Source organism: Rosa rugosa, chromosome 3 (genome assembly GCF_958449725.1).
Source record: "Rosa rugosa chromosome 3, drRosRugo1.1, whole genome shotgun sequence".
In the NCBI taxonomy this organism is placed as follows: Eukaryota; Viridiplantae; Streptophyta; class Magnoliopsida; order Rosales; family Rosaceae; genus Rosa; species Rosa rugosa.
Window position 1 is genome coordinate 2,015,124 of NC_084822.1, and position 16,295 is coordinate 2,031,418.

The 16,295-nt window shown below is 40.6% G+C and overlaps 1 protein-coding gene across 1 annotated transcript; it reads right to left on the reverse strand.

The window, feature by feature from the left end:
* Window positions 1-587, reverse strand: LOC133735958 (uncharacterized). Its single transcript, XM_062163398.1, has 2 exons — window positions 225-587; window positions 1-126 (listed from the first exon to the last, which is right to left on the reverse strand). The coding sequence occupies exons 1-2, from the start codon at window positions 535-537 to the stop codon at window positions 101-103; spliced, it is 339 nt and encodes a 112-aa protein (XP_062019382.1). The 5' UTR covers window positions 538-587; the 3' UTR covers window positions 1-100.
* Window positions 588-16,295: the final 15,708 nt, after the last annotated feature.

Sequence of the window (16,295 nt, forward strand, 5' to 3'; positions counted from 1 at the left end):
CTCCAATGTATCTCCTGATGGTAACTTCAAAATATAAGTCCCCACGGCTTTGGCATCAACTCTTGTGCCATTTCCTACACGTAGGGAAATTTCTCCAGCTTTAAGCTTCCTTGCTCCCACTAGGTCCTGCAACGAAGTGCAAACATGGTGGGATGCACCTGAATCAATTATCCAAGTGGAAGTATTATTAACTGTAAATATTGATTCAATCACATTGATCATACCTTCTGTTGAAGACTTGTTCTTCAAGGATGCAAGATAAGCTTTGCAATTCCTCTTCCAGTGCCCATCTTTGTTGCAAAAGAAACAAATACCTTTTGGTTCCTTTTGTTCCTTCTTCTTCTTCTTTTGGACTACTCCCTTAGGCTTTATCACTTGTTTCTTCTTCCCTTTGCCTTTACATTTGGACTTACTGGATGAAGAAGAAGCGATAATAGCCGCACTCCCACTCTCTTTCTTAATTTGCTTCTCAGCTGTTACCAGCATATTGAGAAGATCAGAAAGAGTATGATCCATTTGTTGCATATTATAGTTCATTATGAACTGAGAAAATGAATCATCTAGGGAGGAAAGAAGAAGATCTTGAGCTAGCTCCGTATCAAGTGCAAATCCAAGGTCTTGAATTTGCTCAATAAGGCCTATCATTTTTAGACCATGTTGATGAACAGGTGCACCCCTCACATGCTTTGTCTTAACAAGCTCATTGACTACTGTGAAGCGCACATTTCTATTTCTCTCACCAAACAATTCAGTGAGATGAAGTAATATAGAACTGGCGCTATCCATATTCTCATGTTGCTTCTGAAGTTGTGAGTTCATGGATGCAAGCATAACACATTTAGCTTGCGTGTCATCATCCTTATGCTTTTGATAAGCAACACGTTGCTCATCGGTTGCATCTTGAGCCAATGGAGTGTGAGGAGGTGCATTTTGTAAGACATAAGCGATCTTATCGAATGTCAATACAATTTTCAAATTGCGGAGCCAGTCATTGAAGTTTGGGCCCTCAAGACGATTTTCATTGAGAATTTTGGTGATAGGATGTCCTGACATATTGCAGTCTACATAACATAAAATAAAAGAAGTGAGATTGATTTTAAAACCAAGTGACTCGGGTCTTAAGAATCAAATGTCACCCTCTCACTATTTTAACAAATTCCAAATCCCTCAAAGGAATTCGAGAGTATAAATTAAAACTCTTAGTGAGTATGGAAAACTCATTTTCATTAAGCCAACCGCATCATAATAGAACTATAAGTCAACTTAATTTCCATGAGAGGATACTCTTATCCAATCACATCAAATGTGAATATCCATAACTTTGGCCTCTAAAGTAATTAAGTCTCACCATAATAGGATATTGATAAATTACTCTAGTTAAGCTATACCCAACATCTCATGTAAGTATAGAGATCAAAAATTAAATCTCATCATAATAGAATATTGACCAAGATTTGTCCCTACCTTACAACATCAAATGTTGAATAACCTCTCTTTAATGCTCCTAGCAAGAAATACCTCCGTTCGGAATGATATTCACATGCAAGAACATCTACTAGGAGATTACAATGTTGGAAGGCCACAAAGAAGCATTCATAATGACTTCTTCGTTTTTCAACTTAATATCACTTTGAGGGAATTTTAAGGTCTCATCTTTAATAATCTTATTAATAACAATCACATTGCATTTGCTTTGATCCTATTGCAATCACACATTCATTATACTTGATCTATAATAAAATACTCCCACTAATTGTTTTCAGAAAAACAATTTGATTTCATCAAAAACATTTTTCAAATGGAATCATGGGAAATATAAAATTACTTAATCAAGTGCAATGAACATACAATTATAATAGGTCACATAGGATGATTATGGACTTGTTGTTTGATCCAACATGAGCCAATATGTTGGATCAAGGTCATGTTTGGGTGGTTGATTTTAATTACGCGTAACGATTACGAAAATTAAATAACTAAGCTAAGCTATTACACTTTGCACTTGAACTTCTTTCAAGGCTAGATGACTTCAAACTTCTTCTTTGAATCATCCTCACGTGCCTCCATCTTCTATTACAAGAGTGGATAAGGGGCATACAAGCTCCCATTTAAATTTAATCAAACTTGAATAAATTAAATAAGCTACTTAGTTACACAACCAAATGAATTAACTAAATTAATTACATAACCCAAATGAATTAACTACTTTAATTACATAACCACATTCATTCAAAATGAATAGTCGGCCAATCTCATGCTCAATTATATTAGGCCATAATCCATAATCATCCTTTAATTAACCAAGATTAATAAGGTTAATTAAACAAGCATAATTAACTTATTCAAAATAAATTAACCACTAAATTACTTTAATTTAATGCAAGTAAATTAATTGAGTGATTTAGGGGATGATGTCTTACATCATGCAACACTAACTTTTGGTGAGTAATTTAGGGGATGATGTCTCACATCACTTTTGATGAGTGATTTAGGGGATGATGTCTTACATCATGCAACACCAACTTTTGGTGAGTAATTTAGGGGATGATGTCTCTCATCATGCATCACCAACTTTTGGTGAGTGATTTAGGGAGACATGTCTTTTATCTCATAATTTAGGGAGACATGTCTTTTATCTCATTCCAACTTTTGGTGAGTAATTTAGAGAAACTAATAGTAAAGATGACTAACTCTACCAACCTTTTGGTGAGGGAAACATGGAAATGATTTTATGTCATCATTAACTATTAGGTAAATTTGAATTCATGAATTTATGGATCAAAAGTGAAAAACAAACACCATGAAAAATTAGCTAGTTCATAACTAGATTAGACATGTTCCAAAGCTGGAAATAAAATTTCAGCTTTGTGTTCTTCCATTGAACACTTGTTTAGTTCATCTTTGAAGCCAAAAATCATGCATACCCTAAAGCATATATAATCTAACATGTTTCTAAGATTAACACTTTAATTAAGAAACATATAGAACCCCTTAATACATTCTTATATGCATCAAAGTTTCATAAAACTTAAACCACTTCTTACATGTAATTTCTAGAAACTTTTCTTGCTATCATAAAATCTACCTTGCATCACATGCTTCATAACTTTTATGATAAAGCAAATTTTATGATCTAAATTACATATTACTCTAAGCTTAAGAAAATCACATCAACCAACATACTTAGCCATGTTTATAACATATCAAAATTAAGCCAATGGCTCTGATACCAATTGAAGGAATGGATGGATTTCAAAACTTTTTAATTAGTGCGGAATTAGTTTAACCATTAAACTACTAACTAAACATAAAATCCATTCCTTTAACCCATGATCTTGGCTTATTGTGATATGTATATAAACAAAGCATGCATAGTAAGGAAGAACAAAGAGGGAGTTTATGTTCTACTCACCCTTGGAGCGTGATTTTAATCCGATCCAAGTGAACCACCAAAGTTCCTCTCCTTGATCTCTCCTTGTGTGTGTTTCCTCCACCTTGAAGCACCTTGAATTAAGAACTCCTTCTTGTACTCCTTGTGCTTGTAATATTCTCCTTGATGTAACAAGTAGAGCCACAAAAATATATGGCCTCTAAGGATCTTCACCAAGTGAATCAAGAGATGAAGAAAGATGAAAGAAAAGAAGAAATTATGCAAGTGTTCTTCTTTCCTTTAATTTCTGAAAAATGGACCAAGAAAGAACTCTTTCTCTCTCTCTCTCTCAAATCTGAAAATAATAGTGTGGAGACACACTTATTCTCTTTGTCCATGCTTTCACTTTTATATAATAGGAAATAACTCCAATTACTAAAAGAAAATATTGACTTTCATAAAGCCAATATTTTGGCTGGTCCATACTTGTTATTGGGCACTAAAAATGTGTCTTGGGCTTTCATTTAAATCTCATTTAGTGAAGCCCAAGTCCACACGAAAAGCCCGACAATCATTTAGGCCCAATAGGTTCGGTTTTACCCGAAAAACCTAATTATGTCCAAATAATAAATCTAATTAATTATTTGGTCATAACCAACTCTTGTTTAATCTTCTTCATATACAATCTCAAGGATCCACTTATATGGTGTGCGATCTCTTAGGTTCTAATTAACAAGGCAGTGAAGTTTATAGAAACCATTCTATTTTGTTTACGAATCAAAAACTCCATTTTTGATTCTCCCTTGTTATTAGGATTATAAATGTTTATTAATCCTCGGGGACTTCACAAGTCATGAGTGACGTCTTGCAACATATCATGACTACCTTAGTTAATGTAGAATGACAAAGAACCTATTCAATTGGAATTACAATACAATACGGTCCTTCTCTAACACTATGTTCTAAATCACATCATCGGGGTATGAAATTGATATGTCAATCCCCTAATGTGATTTTCATTCTTATGTGATTCTTAGAATGTGATTAAAAACTCCTTTTTAATCTCATTCAATGCTTTGGCCAAAGACTCATTGAATCACATCTTTGAACATACACCTTATTTACTTAAGGATAGAGATTCCTTATTGTACACTCACATGTCTCCTTGACCGAATTGATTATACCAATGAATGCATCTATTATATCCATTAAGGGACACAATGTTATTGTATCATCAAGAGATAATCCATTCACTCATAAGACAACTATGGTGTCTCAGGTCAAAGGACTAATTTGTATTATTGCAATTTAGAGTTCAAGTTTGACATGTAAGTAAGACTCCATACAAGAACTCTAATGATCGCGTTCAGTGTACTCTTTAAGTTAAGAGCACCCACATACTTGTATTAGTGTCTCTACACAAATGACAAGAGACATATCATCCTCCATATTGAGCATACATAGTATGTGCTAGTCTTTCCGGATTATCAATGTCCAAGTGATAATCCTATGACTAGGAACCTTTTAGGATAAGAGTGTGAAAGAGTAAAGGTCTCACACATCTAACTCTTTAGATTACTTTCTCTTTAACTCATATTCCTTGGACCTTGTTCAATCAAATATTAAATATAAGCAATGAACAATAAACTTGCCCTTTTGAATAATAATAATTACAATAATAATTACATCAAAATGATTGTTTTAGGACACAATTCCTTCACACCATCCGTCATAAACTTCGCGTACGCGGCAAATTAGTCCAATTCACTGGCGACGGGCGCCTCTCCCTCTACCACAGCAGCTTTCGACGGAGCTTGACGGGCCTTCTTCTGCTGATGGGCCCCGATTGTCTCCACATCCTCCCCCTCTTCCTCGCCAGGAGAGTCAATCTGCCGGCGCTTTCTGTCCAGCGCCCTTGGGTTCCCGGCAGCGGCCCTCGTCACCCTCGCCGGCGGCTCCTCCCATGGCGCGGCTACAGTCTCCGCCGGCTGCACCGTTCTTTCTTTTTGGGAACCACGCCTGATGGCGGGTACCCTCTCCTTTTGTGAAGCCGCTGTTGCGGCCTCCTTTTTCCCGCCGCCCACGGAGGCCCCCGCCTGGACGACAGGCAGGCCGTCGTCACCAAGATGGGAGTGGTGCGACATTGGCAGCACCACATGAACCTCGGACTGGCTCAGCGCCAGTGTCTCGGGGTTTACCAGAGTCTTCTGGGCCGCCAGACCCTCGGCATACATCGATTCCAGGAAGTTGTCAACCTCCGCACGATCCATCGCTTTTTCGAAGGCTTCGCGACTCGCTTTGTTACCCGGCGGATGTTCTAAAAAAAAAAAAAAAAAAAAAACTAGTCAGCCTGGGCTACTTATTACAAAAAAACAGTATGGCGGAGATTTCTTACCAACGTAGCGAGTTAGCCGCTGATCGACCAGCAACTCCCAACCGGTCAAAAGTCGGAAGTCCAGCAAGTTACGGTTCCGCCAGCAACCTCTGATCCGTGCTACGCGACACTCTTCTTCACGCGTTAGGTTATACCGCAGTCCCGCTGCACAAACACAATAGTCGTTAGTAAAAATACAAGTATGCAAATACAAGAACCCGCCAACTACTTTCAGCGGAAACCGGTTACCAACCTCGGATGGGTTGGAACTCCGACTTAATCCTAAACGTCGGCCCTTCCTCGTTCGACCCAGCCTGATACTCCCACCCCTCTGTGGCGACGCAGAAGGTCCCCCGCCAGTAGGACATTGAATCCCTTAGATTCTCGATCAGCTTGGGCGCTCCCTGGCGGCGGCTCAAGTTCACTTGCCCTCTGCAACCCTGGCGCTTCACATAGACCAGCTCGTAGAAGTGCAGCACCTCCGCCACAGTAGGCCCCTCACATCCGGACAACCGCCACAGAGAGTTTAGCGCAAGCATCAACAGCCACATGTTGGGGCAAATTTGACCGAAGGCAAGGCCAAATTCGCACACCAGGATTTGAAGATTTGGCACCAGTGGGAGTGTCACTCCTTGGCGGAATATCGCCTCATGCACGGCGGCAAACCCCTCTGGGAGAATCGACGCCTTCTCATCCGCCGTCGGCGGGCGCAGCTTCACCGAACCCGGCAACCGGAACATCCACTTCACCCGAGTGACGGCGGCGGCATTCACCGGCCCTCCTGCCTCGTCAACGGCGGTGCCATCCTGGAGGAACCACGGTGACTCAACATCCTCCCCCGCTGTTTCTTCTTCCCCAGCGGAGCCGCTGGCAGCGCTGTTGCTTGCCAACCGCTCATCGCGCCTAGCTTTGGCCGCAGCGGCCTCACCCGCCCTAGAGCTCTCTGGACGTGAAGCACGACCCATGACTACTTCCCAAGGTATGGTCTGTAGCGGCTCAACCTCTAGCGGTTCTGGCAGTGAGGTTCCTGCATGGGCAGACGGACGCAACGAGTCAATAAATATTTTGTCCGCCGCGCTGAACGACACGTCAGACCCGGAATCCTCACTGCTCGAAATCTCTATGACGTTAGCCATCCCAAACCCTAAAACCCACACCAGTTAGCACAAACACAGATCTAGCCTATTCTTACATCAGTTATAGCCAAGAACATCAGCAATAGTTTACCCAGAAAACACCAAAACAAGAACAAATAACCCCCAAACACTTAACCCAGATTCAACCATCTAGTAAATCCCGAAATCCCAACCGTGTCAAAAACACCAAAAAACCATCCCCAAAACCCACTTTACACACTCAGAACACGCCAAACCAGAACAGAACACCCCAAAATCAACAAACCCAGAAACTGACAGAAGCAAACACAGAAATTCAATGGAACAGGGATGAGATTCAGAGCACCAACCTCAAAGGTGAAATCTTTGGTGTGATTGAAGGCGCTTGTCTTCACAGGTAGAGGCCTCGTCCCCAAGATCCGATGACTCAACAAATTTCGTCCCCCGGAACTCTCTTCGCAAATCGAACAAAGCTTGAAGACGACGACTTAGGTTTGAAGTTTTCACAAAGTGTCAAATCTCGCTAAAGTTCCCCCCCCTTTTATGTCAACATCAACACGTTCTAAGCCGTCCGCTCAAAAACGACATCACACAACAACCGTACACGTGTCACAGGTCTCCATTTACTATCCGGATTAACTGAGGCGACGCCTCGGTTACGAAATCCATAATTACTAGCATTAATGGCGAGAAGACGGCCAGGCTTAGGAGACAAGCCTCCGCACGCTAACCCTCTACGGGTTGGACACGTGTCAACCACCACCAGACGAAGCGTCTGGTGGAAGTAACCACTTGGGATGAATTCACCAACCGTCCGAAGCCTCCGCTGAGCGAAACCCCGCCAGCGGAACTTCTCCCTTGTCATCTTCCAAGTGACGAAGTCTCCGCTGAGCGAAACCCCGCCAGCGGAACTTCTCCCTTGTCATCTTCCAAGTGAAAGTGTCTCCGCTGAGCGAAACCCCGCCAGCGGAACTTCTTCCTTGTCATCTTCTAAGTGACGAAGCCTCCGCTGAGCGAAACCCCGCCAGCGGAACTTCTCCCTTGTCATCCCCCAAGTGACGAAGTCCCCGCTGAGCGAAACCCCGCCAGCGGAACTTCTCCCTTGTCATCTTCCAAGTGACGAAGTCTCCGCTGAGCGAAACCCCGCCAGCGGAACTTCTCCCATGTCATCTTCCAAGTGACGAAGTCTCCGCTGAGCGAAACCCCGCCAGCGGAACTTCTCCCTTGCCATCCTGCAAGCGGGGCGTCTTCCGCTACACACCTCTAGCGGAATCCCCTTTTCATCTTGCAAGCTGCGTGCTTTGTGCAGCGCAATATCGCTCAATAAAATACCGCCAGGCACGTCTACTGGATGCTGCTTCCTGCTGCAGTCAGCGGGGGGATATCCGCCAGCGGCGGATCCCGAGGCCACGCCTCACTCTGACAACGACCGCCACGCGGCGTTACGGTCAGACCGTCCCTACGGGACACGGGGACTTGTCAAACAGTCTACGATGGCCCTGATCAGGCACGTTGACCCCCGTCACTTGGGTACTAAAGATTGGGCTCGCTACCCAACACCCTCTGCTCCGTGCAGCTCCCCCTCAACAAACAATCCGCCGACCATCCGGAGGTCTACCTTGGCCGGGGAGTGGGGGACTCCCTGGGGGGCCTAGCAGGGGCCCACCCGAAAGGGTATAAAGCGTTTGCTCACTAAAATCCATGGTTGACAACGCACTGATGCTAATTATGCTCTTGCAAGTCTAGCGGAAGAAAACGCTTCAAACCGCCGAACAACTCCCAACCAAGATTGCCCTCCTTGACTGGGGACTTGGGGGATTTGTACATACATGTACATTTGCAAGCATAATTAGCTATAATGGGCCACGCTCATTGTACCACTAAAGCTACTAATTCCAACCAAATGAATGACATACAGGTACACCGCCAGGCGGGCTACAACCTCAGCGTCGGATCACCCCCAGATCACCGCCGACGCGCCGCCACGCGCCGTGCCAAAATGGCATCAGTAGCTCCCAGAGCTGGGAACTGAAACACTTCAGTCCCACATCGAAAACAAAGAGAAGAACCTCCTCTTCCTCACCTATAAAAGGTTCTCTCCTCTCTCCTCATTAATGACGCGTTCAATACTTACCTACTGTTACTTTGTCAACATAAATACATTGACTAACTTAGGCATCGGAGAGTTGAAGACCGCCCAGCGCGGTCTCCCTCTGACGCCCTTTGTATTTTACTTGACAGGTAGCGGAGGCTTTGAGAGCATCACAAGTATCGATCCGCCCATCGGATCAGCGTTAACAAAGGTTCAGCTACCGCCGAACTTTTAGACATTAACAATTACTGAGCAGGTGAATAATGTAAAACTAGCTATGTTTTGTTACGTGACGAGAATCATTATCTTTTTTGTTTCTTCTAGATTTGTCTCTTCTTACTCCAGTGATTATTCAAGAGTTGATGACGATTCTCATCGATTCACATGTGATTCAGTTATGGCTCCTTAAATTACGAAGTATATATTTCCCCTTGACTACATAGAATACTAACTAGGCATATAATAAAATTAAGGGTAGGGAGATAATTAAGTCAGATTAAAGGGGCTTTTTTTTTTAGTAAGAAAAAATAAACTTTATCATCAAACTGATAAAATTACAATGAAATTTGCCAGATAGTGGCCCGTCAAAGTAAGTTTCCCACATATAAATCTACACATAATGTTGCTCAAATAAACAGCAAAATTATGTAGAGTACAAAGCTAAGTTAAAAAGATTCAAACCCCCGTACCCAAATTAAATTGGGGATATCTTCACATATGGTGTATGAACTTTAGACATTTTTACACTTTGGTGTACCAACTTTCATAACTATCAGAATGATGTATCAAGTTTGCTCCAATCTTTCATTTTGGTGTACGCCGTTAAATTTTCTGTTATCTTTGTCAAAAAAAAAAAAATTCCGTTATCTTTTGTTGGCGAAATTACAATAAAATATTATAATTTCTCTTGAGAAACTCGTTGACAAAAAGGCTGAGGTGCGGGTATCTCACTCTCTTTAAGGAGATTCAAGCCCTCTGCGGAACAATGCCGGTGCACCAGAAATCTCTTGACTTGTCCCCTCCAGGATACAACAGCCCAACAACAAGTTGTATGGCTCACACCAATCTGCACAAATTGGAGGAACCTAAAGCTCCACCAAAAGAACACATTTCTCTGGCAAAAAAACACACAAGACTCTTTTGAGGGATTTTGGAAAGAAGGTTGATGGGTGAATAGTTGAGTAAAAGTTTGATATGTTTTAGCATGCAACAAATGGTGCTATTTATAGGCTCTTAGGGCACTCCCTACAATTAATAGGGTAATAACCAAAAGTCATAGGTTACAAGAATTAAAACCCAAAATAAATCAAAATAAAACACCATGAGTTACAAAATAAAATTAAAAATAAATTCTGAATTTAAACACATAAATAAATTCAGAATTTAAACACAAAATAAATTCACCCAATTTTAATTTCAATAATAAAATATTAAAATTTTTCCTTTAGCTTTGTCAGTTTTTTTTTTTTTTTTTGGAAGATATCTTTGCAAAAAAAAAAAATTTCGTTATCTTTCCGTTATTAAACTGTGTAAAGTAAAAAGTAAACCCAACTACGAGCCAAGCACCCCCACCTCTAGCTGTCACTACCGAAGGGAAAAAAGATTAGACCACCGTCCCCTGGTAAAAATAAGATAGTTTGGGCCGAGGCAAACCCCAAGTCCAATAACACAAGTCCAAGTCCAAGTGGACAAGCCTAGCACTCCTAAGCCTCCAGAAACCACCTCCGCCGTCGTACCACCGCCAGCACATTTGTCGCCCCTCGACTACACAAAAATTGGCCAACCTTGATCAGATTTGGGAAGAGCATATCTAGACTCCCCAACACCATCATTGTTGAGATCCCTCCACCACTGTCCAATAATTATGAGATCTAGTTAAAGGAAGCACAACCCCATTCACTAGTCATCTCAGCTCCTCCCTGCTTCACCATCGTCATCCCTACACTCAAACCATCGTGGATCAGGTCCAAAGAGATACAGTGATGTGGCTGACTCACCGCCTCTCCTCAGACTTGAACTGTTCCAACGAAAAAACCACCGCCCATCGCACCAAAAGGTTGAGAAGACCTGTCCAGTTGCACCCATAAAGCGCCGACATGGCCAGAGGCCAACGCTGACTGGAATGGGCCACCAGACGAGAGAGGTGAAGGAAAAAAATGAAAACCCGGTTTAGGGTTTTAAGAGAGAGAACATTGAGAAAAGTAATGGAAAATAGGCTCAAGACCCTAAACTTCCCCTAAACTTCTCTGTTACAGCTTGCTGTTTGTACTCCACACATACTACAATTCATAACTATTATTAGAATAGGCAATCACTTTCTTTTCTGATGAAAAGACGTCAATCTTTAATGCTTCAGAGAACTTAGTTGTTACATAACTTACAATATAAAGCCAAGAAGGCCCTAAGTTCAGTTGGAATACAACCAAACCAAGAAAGATCAAAACTAGAATGAAGAGCAAACTTAGCTAACTTATTAGCATCAGAGTTGATCTCCCTATAAACATGAGTGAAGTAAGAGCCTTGAAGCAACTCTAGATGAGCAGATATATCATCAAAGATACGTCCCAGGACCGAAGTACCATCCCCATCTACCCGAATAGATTGCACTAGGTGAAGACAATCTGTCTCGAAGTAGATAGGAGCCAATCCAGGTAACACAGCCAATGCAGTAGTCATCCTTCTGCTATGGCTTCAACTTCTAGAGGAGTGGATACTCGAGTAAGCTGAGCACAAATTCCTCCAACAATTAAGCTATCAGAGTTGCGGATCAATACACCAACACCTCCTAAACTCCGATTTAAATCCCCATCCAAATTATCTTTGAGTCAACCCACTGCAGGAGGCTTCCAACTTTCTCTCCTCCTGTTCATATTTAGAGCCACAGCAAGCTTGCGCACTTGCAGGAACATATCAAATTGTGTTTTAGCATGAAACACAATTTGTTAGACAGAAAGAGCAATGTTGTTCCAAACTCTCTAGTTTCTTTGTTTCCATATGGACCACAGTACATAGAGAAGTAAGGAAAATTCTCTTGAGGTAAAATACATGAACATGCATGAACCCACTCGTGGAGAGATAACGACCCCTGCATAACACCCAAAATAACAACAAACTCTTGAAAGCTGCTCAACACATACTTCACTAAAGAGCAATACCTTTGAACATGTATAATAGACTCCTTTGCATCATTGCAGAACATACAACCATCCTCAATAAATACTCTCTTGGTTTTGAGCTACAAAACAGTAGGGAGAATATAGGAGCAAGAGCTTTCCAAGTATGGACTTTAACCTTACCAAGAACAACTGCATTCTGAAAATACAAGGACAAAATACATTTTCTGGAAAATGGGGATTGCAGTATATGGATCAATCCCTACTGGGCGGCAGAAATCAGAAATAACAAACCAAACTCCAGATTTTTGGTTACGCAGTGAAAATCTCAAATATGAGATTAAAAACACTGCGGGGCTCTTACTCTTGAGAACCCAAAATAATAATGATCTTATTCAAAAGGATATGTTCTTGTACAAACTTGTATAGTACTTGCTCGGCTATAAGATTTAGACAAAAGCCAACTCTAAGTTTGTCTTCCTTCTAGAACTCCTTCGCTTGAATGATCTTCAATTCTCGTTCTTCTTTCTTCACAGTCTCTCTACTGATCTCGAGAGAGTATTATGCATATGAAACTATGATCACAAACACTTATACATGGACCAAGTGTTTTGACTCTTTGTGAAGACACAAACTCAAACAAATATGCAAGACCCTATCACCAATTCTTGCGTTTCTGAATCCCACTTTTTGCCGTGCATATTTTCTGAATATATATCAAGCACCAACGGCAAAACCTCTATCCCAGGAGTTTGACCTAATTCCTCTTTAATTGAGAAAGAGATTTTCCATATAAGAAATACAATAAATCTTAAAGGAAATCAATTAGGAGTAGACAAATCCTAAAAACCCTAGGGAATCAATTACACAATTTCATAAACAGAAAAATATCTTTAAATAAAGAAAGTTAAACCTCAAAGATATTTTCCCGTTTTGTATGGGAATGCCAACACACCAAGTTGATCAATACTTGTACCTACAATCTCCCCCTTTGGCATTCCTATACAAAACATAAATTAGGACAAACTCTCCCCCTCAACAAGTACAGGAGGAACATCACAACTCTTCATCCATTCATTCCTGAAACATTTCTCACACATTGGTTAAAATGTATAAGATAGAATAACGTTATCACCGTTATGAATATGCTTTCTCCCCCTTTTTGAATAGGAATGACAAAGGTAACTTACGTAGCGGAAGCGATGTAGAAGGATCACAAATAGATGGTGCACAATAGACACTAGCCCAAGTCGAATCAATCAGAGGAAGATAGTCCAAGTATTAATACTCCCCCTAAGTGTGATCATGTGATGAGAGATGCAAGAATGAAATGCAAACACACAATGAGTGGGTTGTATCCAAATGCTAAGAATAGATTTAATTCGCATAGCTTTTCCAACAAGAGCAATACCACTTAACCATAAACAAGAGTGCAACAAAATAAGTTCACACGAGTGAATGGATTCCGACAATCACAAGGTAAGATAAAGGGTGATCGAGTATTCTATACCTCTTGTTGTGAATAGTGAACATATCTCAAGATGGGGTGTGTAATATTTGTGGAAACCTGAAAAGTAAGGCTCACATACGAAACACATTTAAGCACATAAACTTTATTCCCCCTTATAACACCGTGTGGGCATGATTTTGAATTTTTCTTTTGGCCTTTCACACAAAGTAACATTTTTACTCAAGAAGACTACGACCCTTGTAACGAGTATTATGCTAGCAGCTCCCAAGTCAGATGACTTTAGGGTACTAGATGTAACAAGGACATCCCAAAGAGCACATCTACTCGAGTCAATAGTTTCACAATCCACCGGGGTGACCAAACCATTCCCGTTTCTTCCCAATCCTCATATCGTTTGTCACGACCGAGGTCTGTTTACTTTGGGAATAGCCTGGCCATGCTCCATTAACCAACTACATTTTTTTTTTATATATCAAGGAGCAACCAACAAGAGTAATTTCGTACATGAGCAATGAGAACAAGCCAACCATCAATTAAAACTTACCACCACTTAGAGTATGTGTGCATGTGAGTTTTCAAGATTGTAGAGAATATGTTGTTCAAGCTCACAATTACAGAGTGACGTAAGTACAAGTTCAAAACGTGCTAGGCACTTTATTGCACACAGATTTAAAGAAAAGAGTATGGCCCTTGTCAATCTAAGTTCAAAATAATCTGTCAGACACTCAGGGATACAAACCACTATTTGTCAATCCTAAATTTCCACAAACTGAACCTAACAATGCAGAAACATAAAGAAAATGCACATATACTATCATGAAGACATACACCATGAATGCATGCAAAATGGATCAAGCGAAGTGAGAGTATCAATACTTAGAGCATCCACCAACGGTGCTTCTAAGTGATTCAAATTGAGTTTTGTCTAATGGCCTAGTAAACGAATTAGCCAATTTGTGTTCAGTAGGAACGAAAGCAATCTCAAGCATATTATCAAGATTATCTGTATGAGTAGAAAAATGATTATTTGAACCTTTTTTAATCCAGATTTGTTTCTGCTTTGTTTTTGTTTCCAGATCCACGGGGATTGAAGCCAGCTTTGCAATCCTGGCGATCAGATTCAGACCCTCTTTCAACTCAGCTTGCAACGAGGCATGTGAGTTAACTCCCAACGTTTTCCTCTGATTTTGAGTAGCCCTGTGAAGTATATTGCATCTAGGACGTATGTGTCCTAATTTTCCACAATAATGACAAGTAGGAACAAAGTTTTTGGAGTTATGAATATACTTGGGTTGATGCACAAAAGTGTGCTTATCAGGACTTACCGAGCGATCTTTTTGATGTGAATGAATGACTTCATGAGGTTCTATTCTTCTAGTCAATTTGGTACTAGACGTGTTGTCATTTGAGCTTTGTGACTGACTTGAAGAACTCTCATCTCCCATACTTTTTACAAAAGCCAATGGTTTGCAGGATTCTCCATTATATCCTAATCCTTCTTTATTGCCAATTTGCCATGAGCTTTGCCAATTCTCATCATCTTAGAGACTTGTTCAGATCCAATGGAGAACTTGTTAAAGCTTTCCTTGACCCTCAATAATTCTTCCTGCAATTTCTCATTCTCAAGGGTTAAAGAAACATTTAAGGTGGATTGAGCCTTAATTTCAACCTGCAAAACTTTGATTTTGTTAGTAATCTCATCATGCTCCTTGTCTCAATCTTGAGACTTAACCTTACCCTGCAAAACATTTATCTTAGCAACAAGGTCAGTACGCTCATCTTCCCACTCTTTCAAAGATATTTCAAATCTTTTCTCAATTTTTTCTTTCTCACCCCTTAAGAATTCAATTTCCTCTTCAAGTTTATTATTTTTCTTAAGAACAATTTTTGAGGCATTATATATTTGCTTGCATTTTTCATTTGTTTCTTCACCAAAAGTATCATCTTCTAAATCAGAAACATCAGATAATTCAGAATTAAAGGAGGTAGTAAGAGCAAGATTTACCTCTTCACCATCGGATTGAGTGTTTTCATCACTATCACTCCAAGTAGACTTTAAAGCCTTATTTCCACGCAAATTGTACCTCTTGTTGCCACAATCGGCAGCAAGATGTCCAATTCCACCACACTCAAAGCATTTAGGTTTGTTAGGAAAAATTTTCGATGAGTTTCCAGAAGAGTTTTTGTTTTTAAATTTTTTTTTGAACTCTTTAGTCAACAAAGCTAAATCCACAGAATCATCAACAATATAATCTTTCTTTTTAAGAGAAGAGAAAGCAATATTTTTTACCTTTTTCTCGGGCTTGATCCTCATCTCAAATGTTTTCAGATTACCTATCAGTTCGTCAAGAGAATAGGTGTCCAGGTCTTGAGTCTCCTCTATAGCTGTCTGTTTGGATTGAAACTTTGATGAAAGAGACCTAAGAATTTTCTTGACAATCCGATGCTCTTCAAAAGGATCACCAAGACTGTGACACTGACTTGTCACGTTCATAAGACGAGCATGAAAGTCATCTATTGATTCATCCTCCTCCATTTGCATGTTCTCAAACTCCAAGACAAGTCTCTTAAGCTTCTGACCTCTAACTTTTTTATTTCCTTCATAAGTGACCTAAAGAAGATCCCATGTTTGTTTAGCGGTGTCACAATGGCTGATTATCACCCTTTCTTTCTTGGATAAAGCTGTGTATAAGGAGTTCCGTGCCTTGAAATCACAACTTCTATTCCGAACCTCCTCTTCTGTCCATTCCTTCCTAGGCT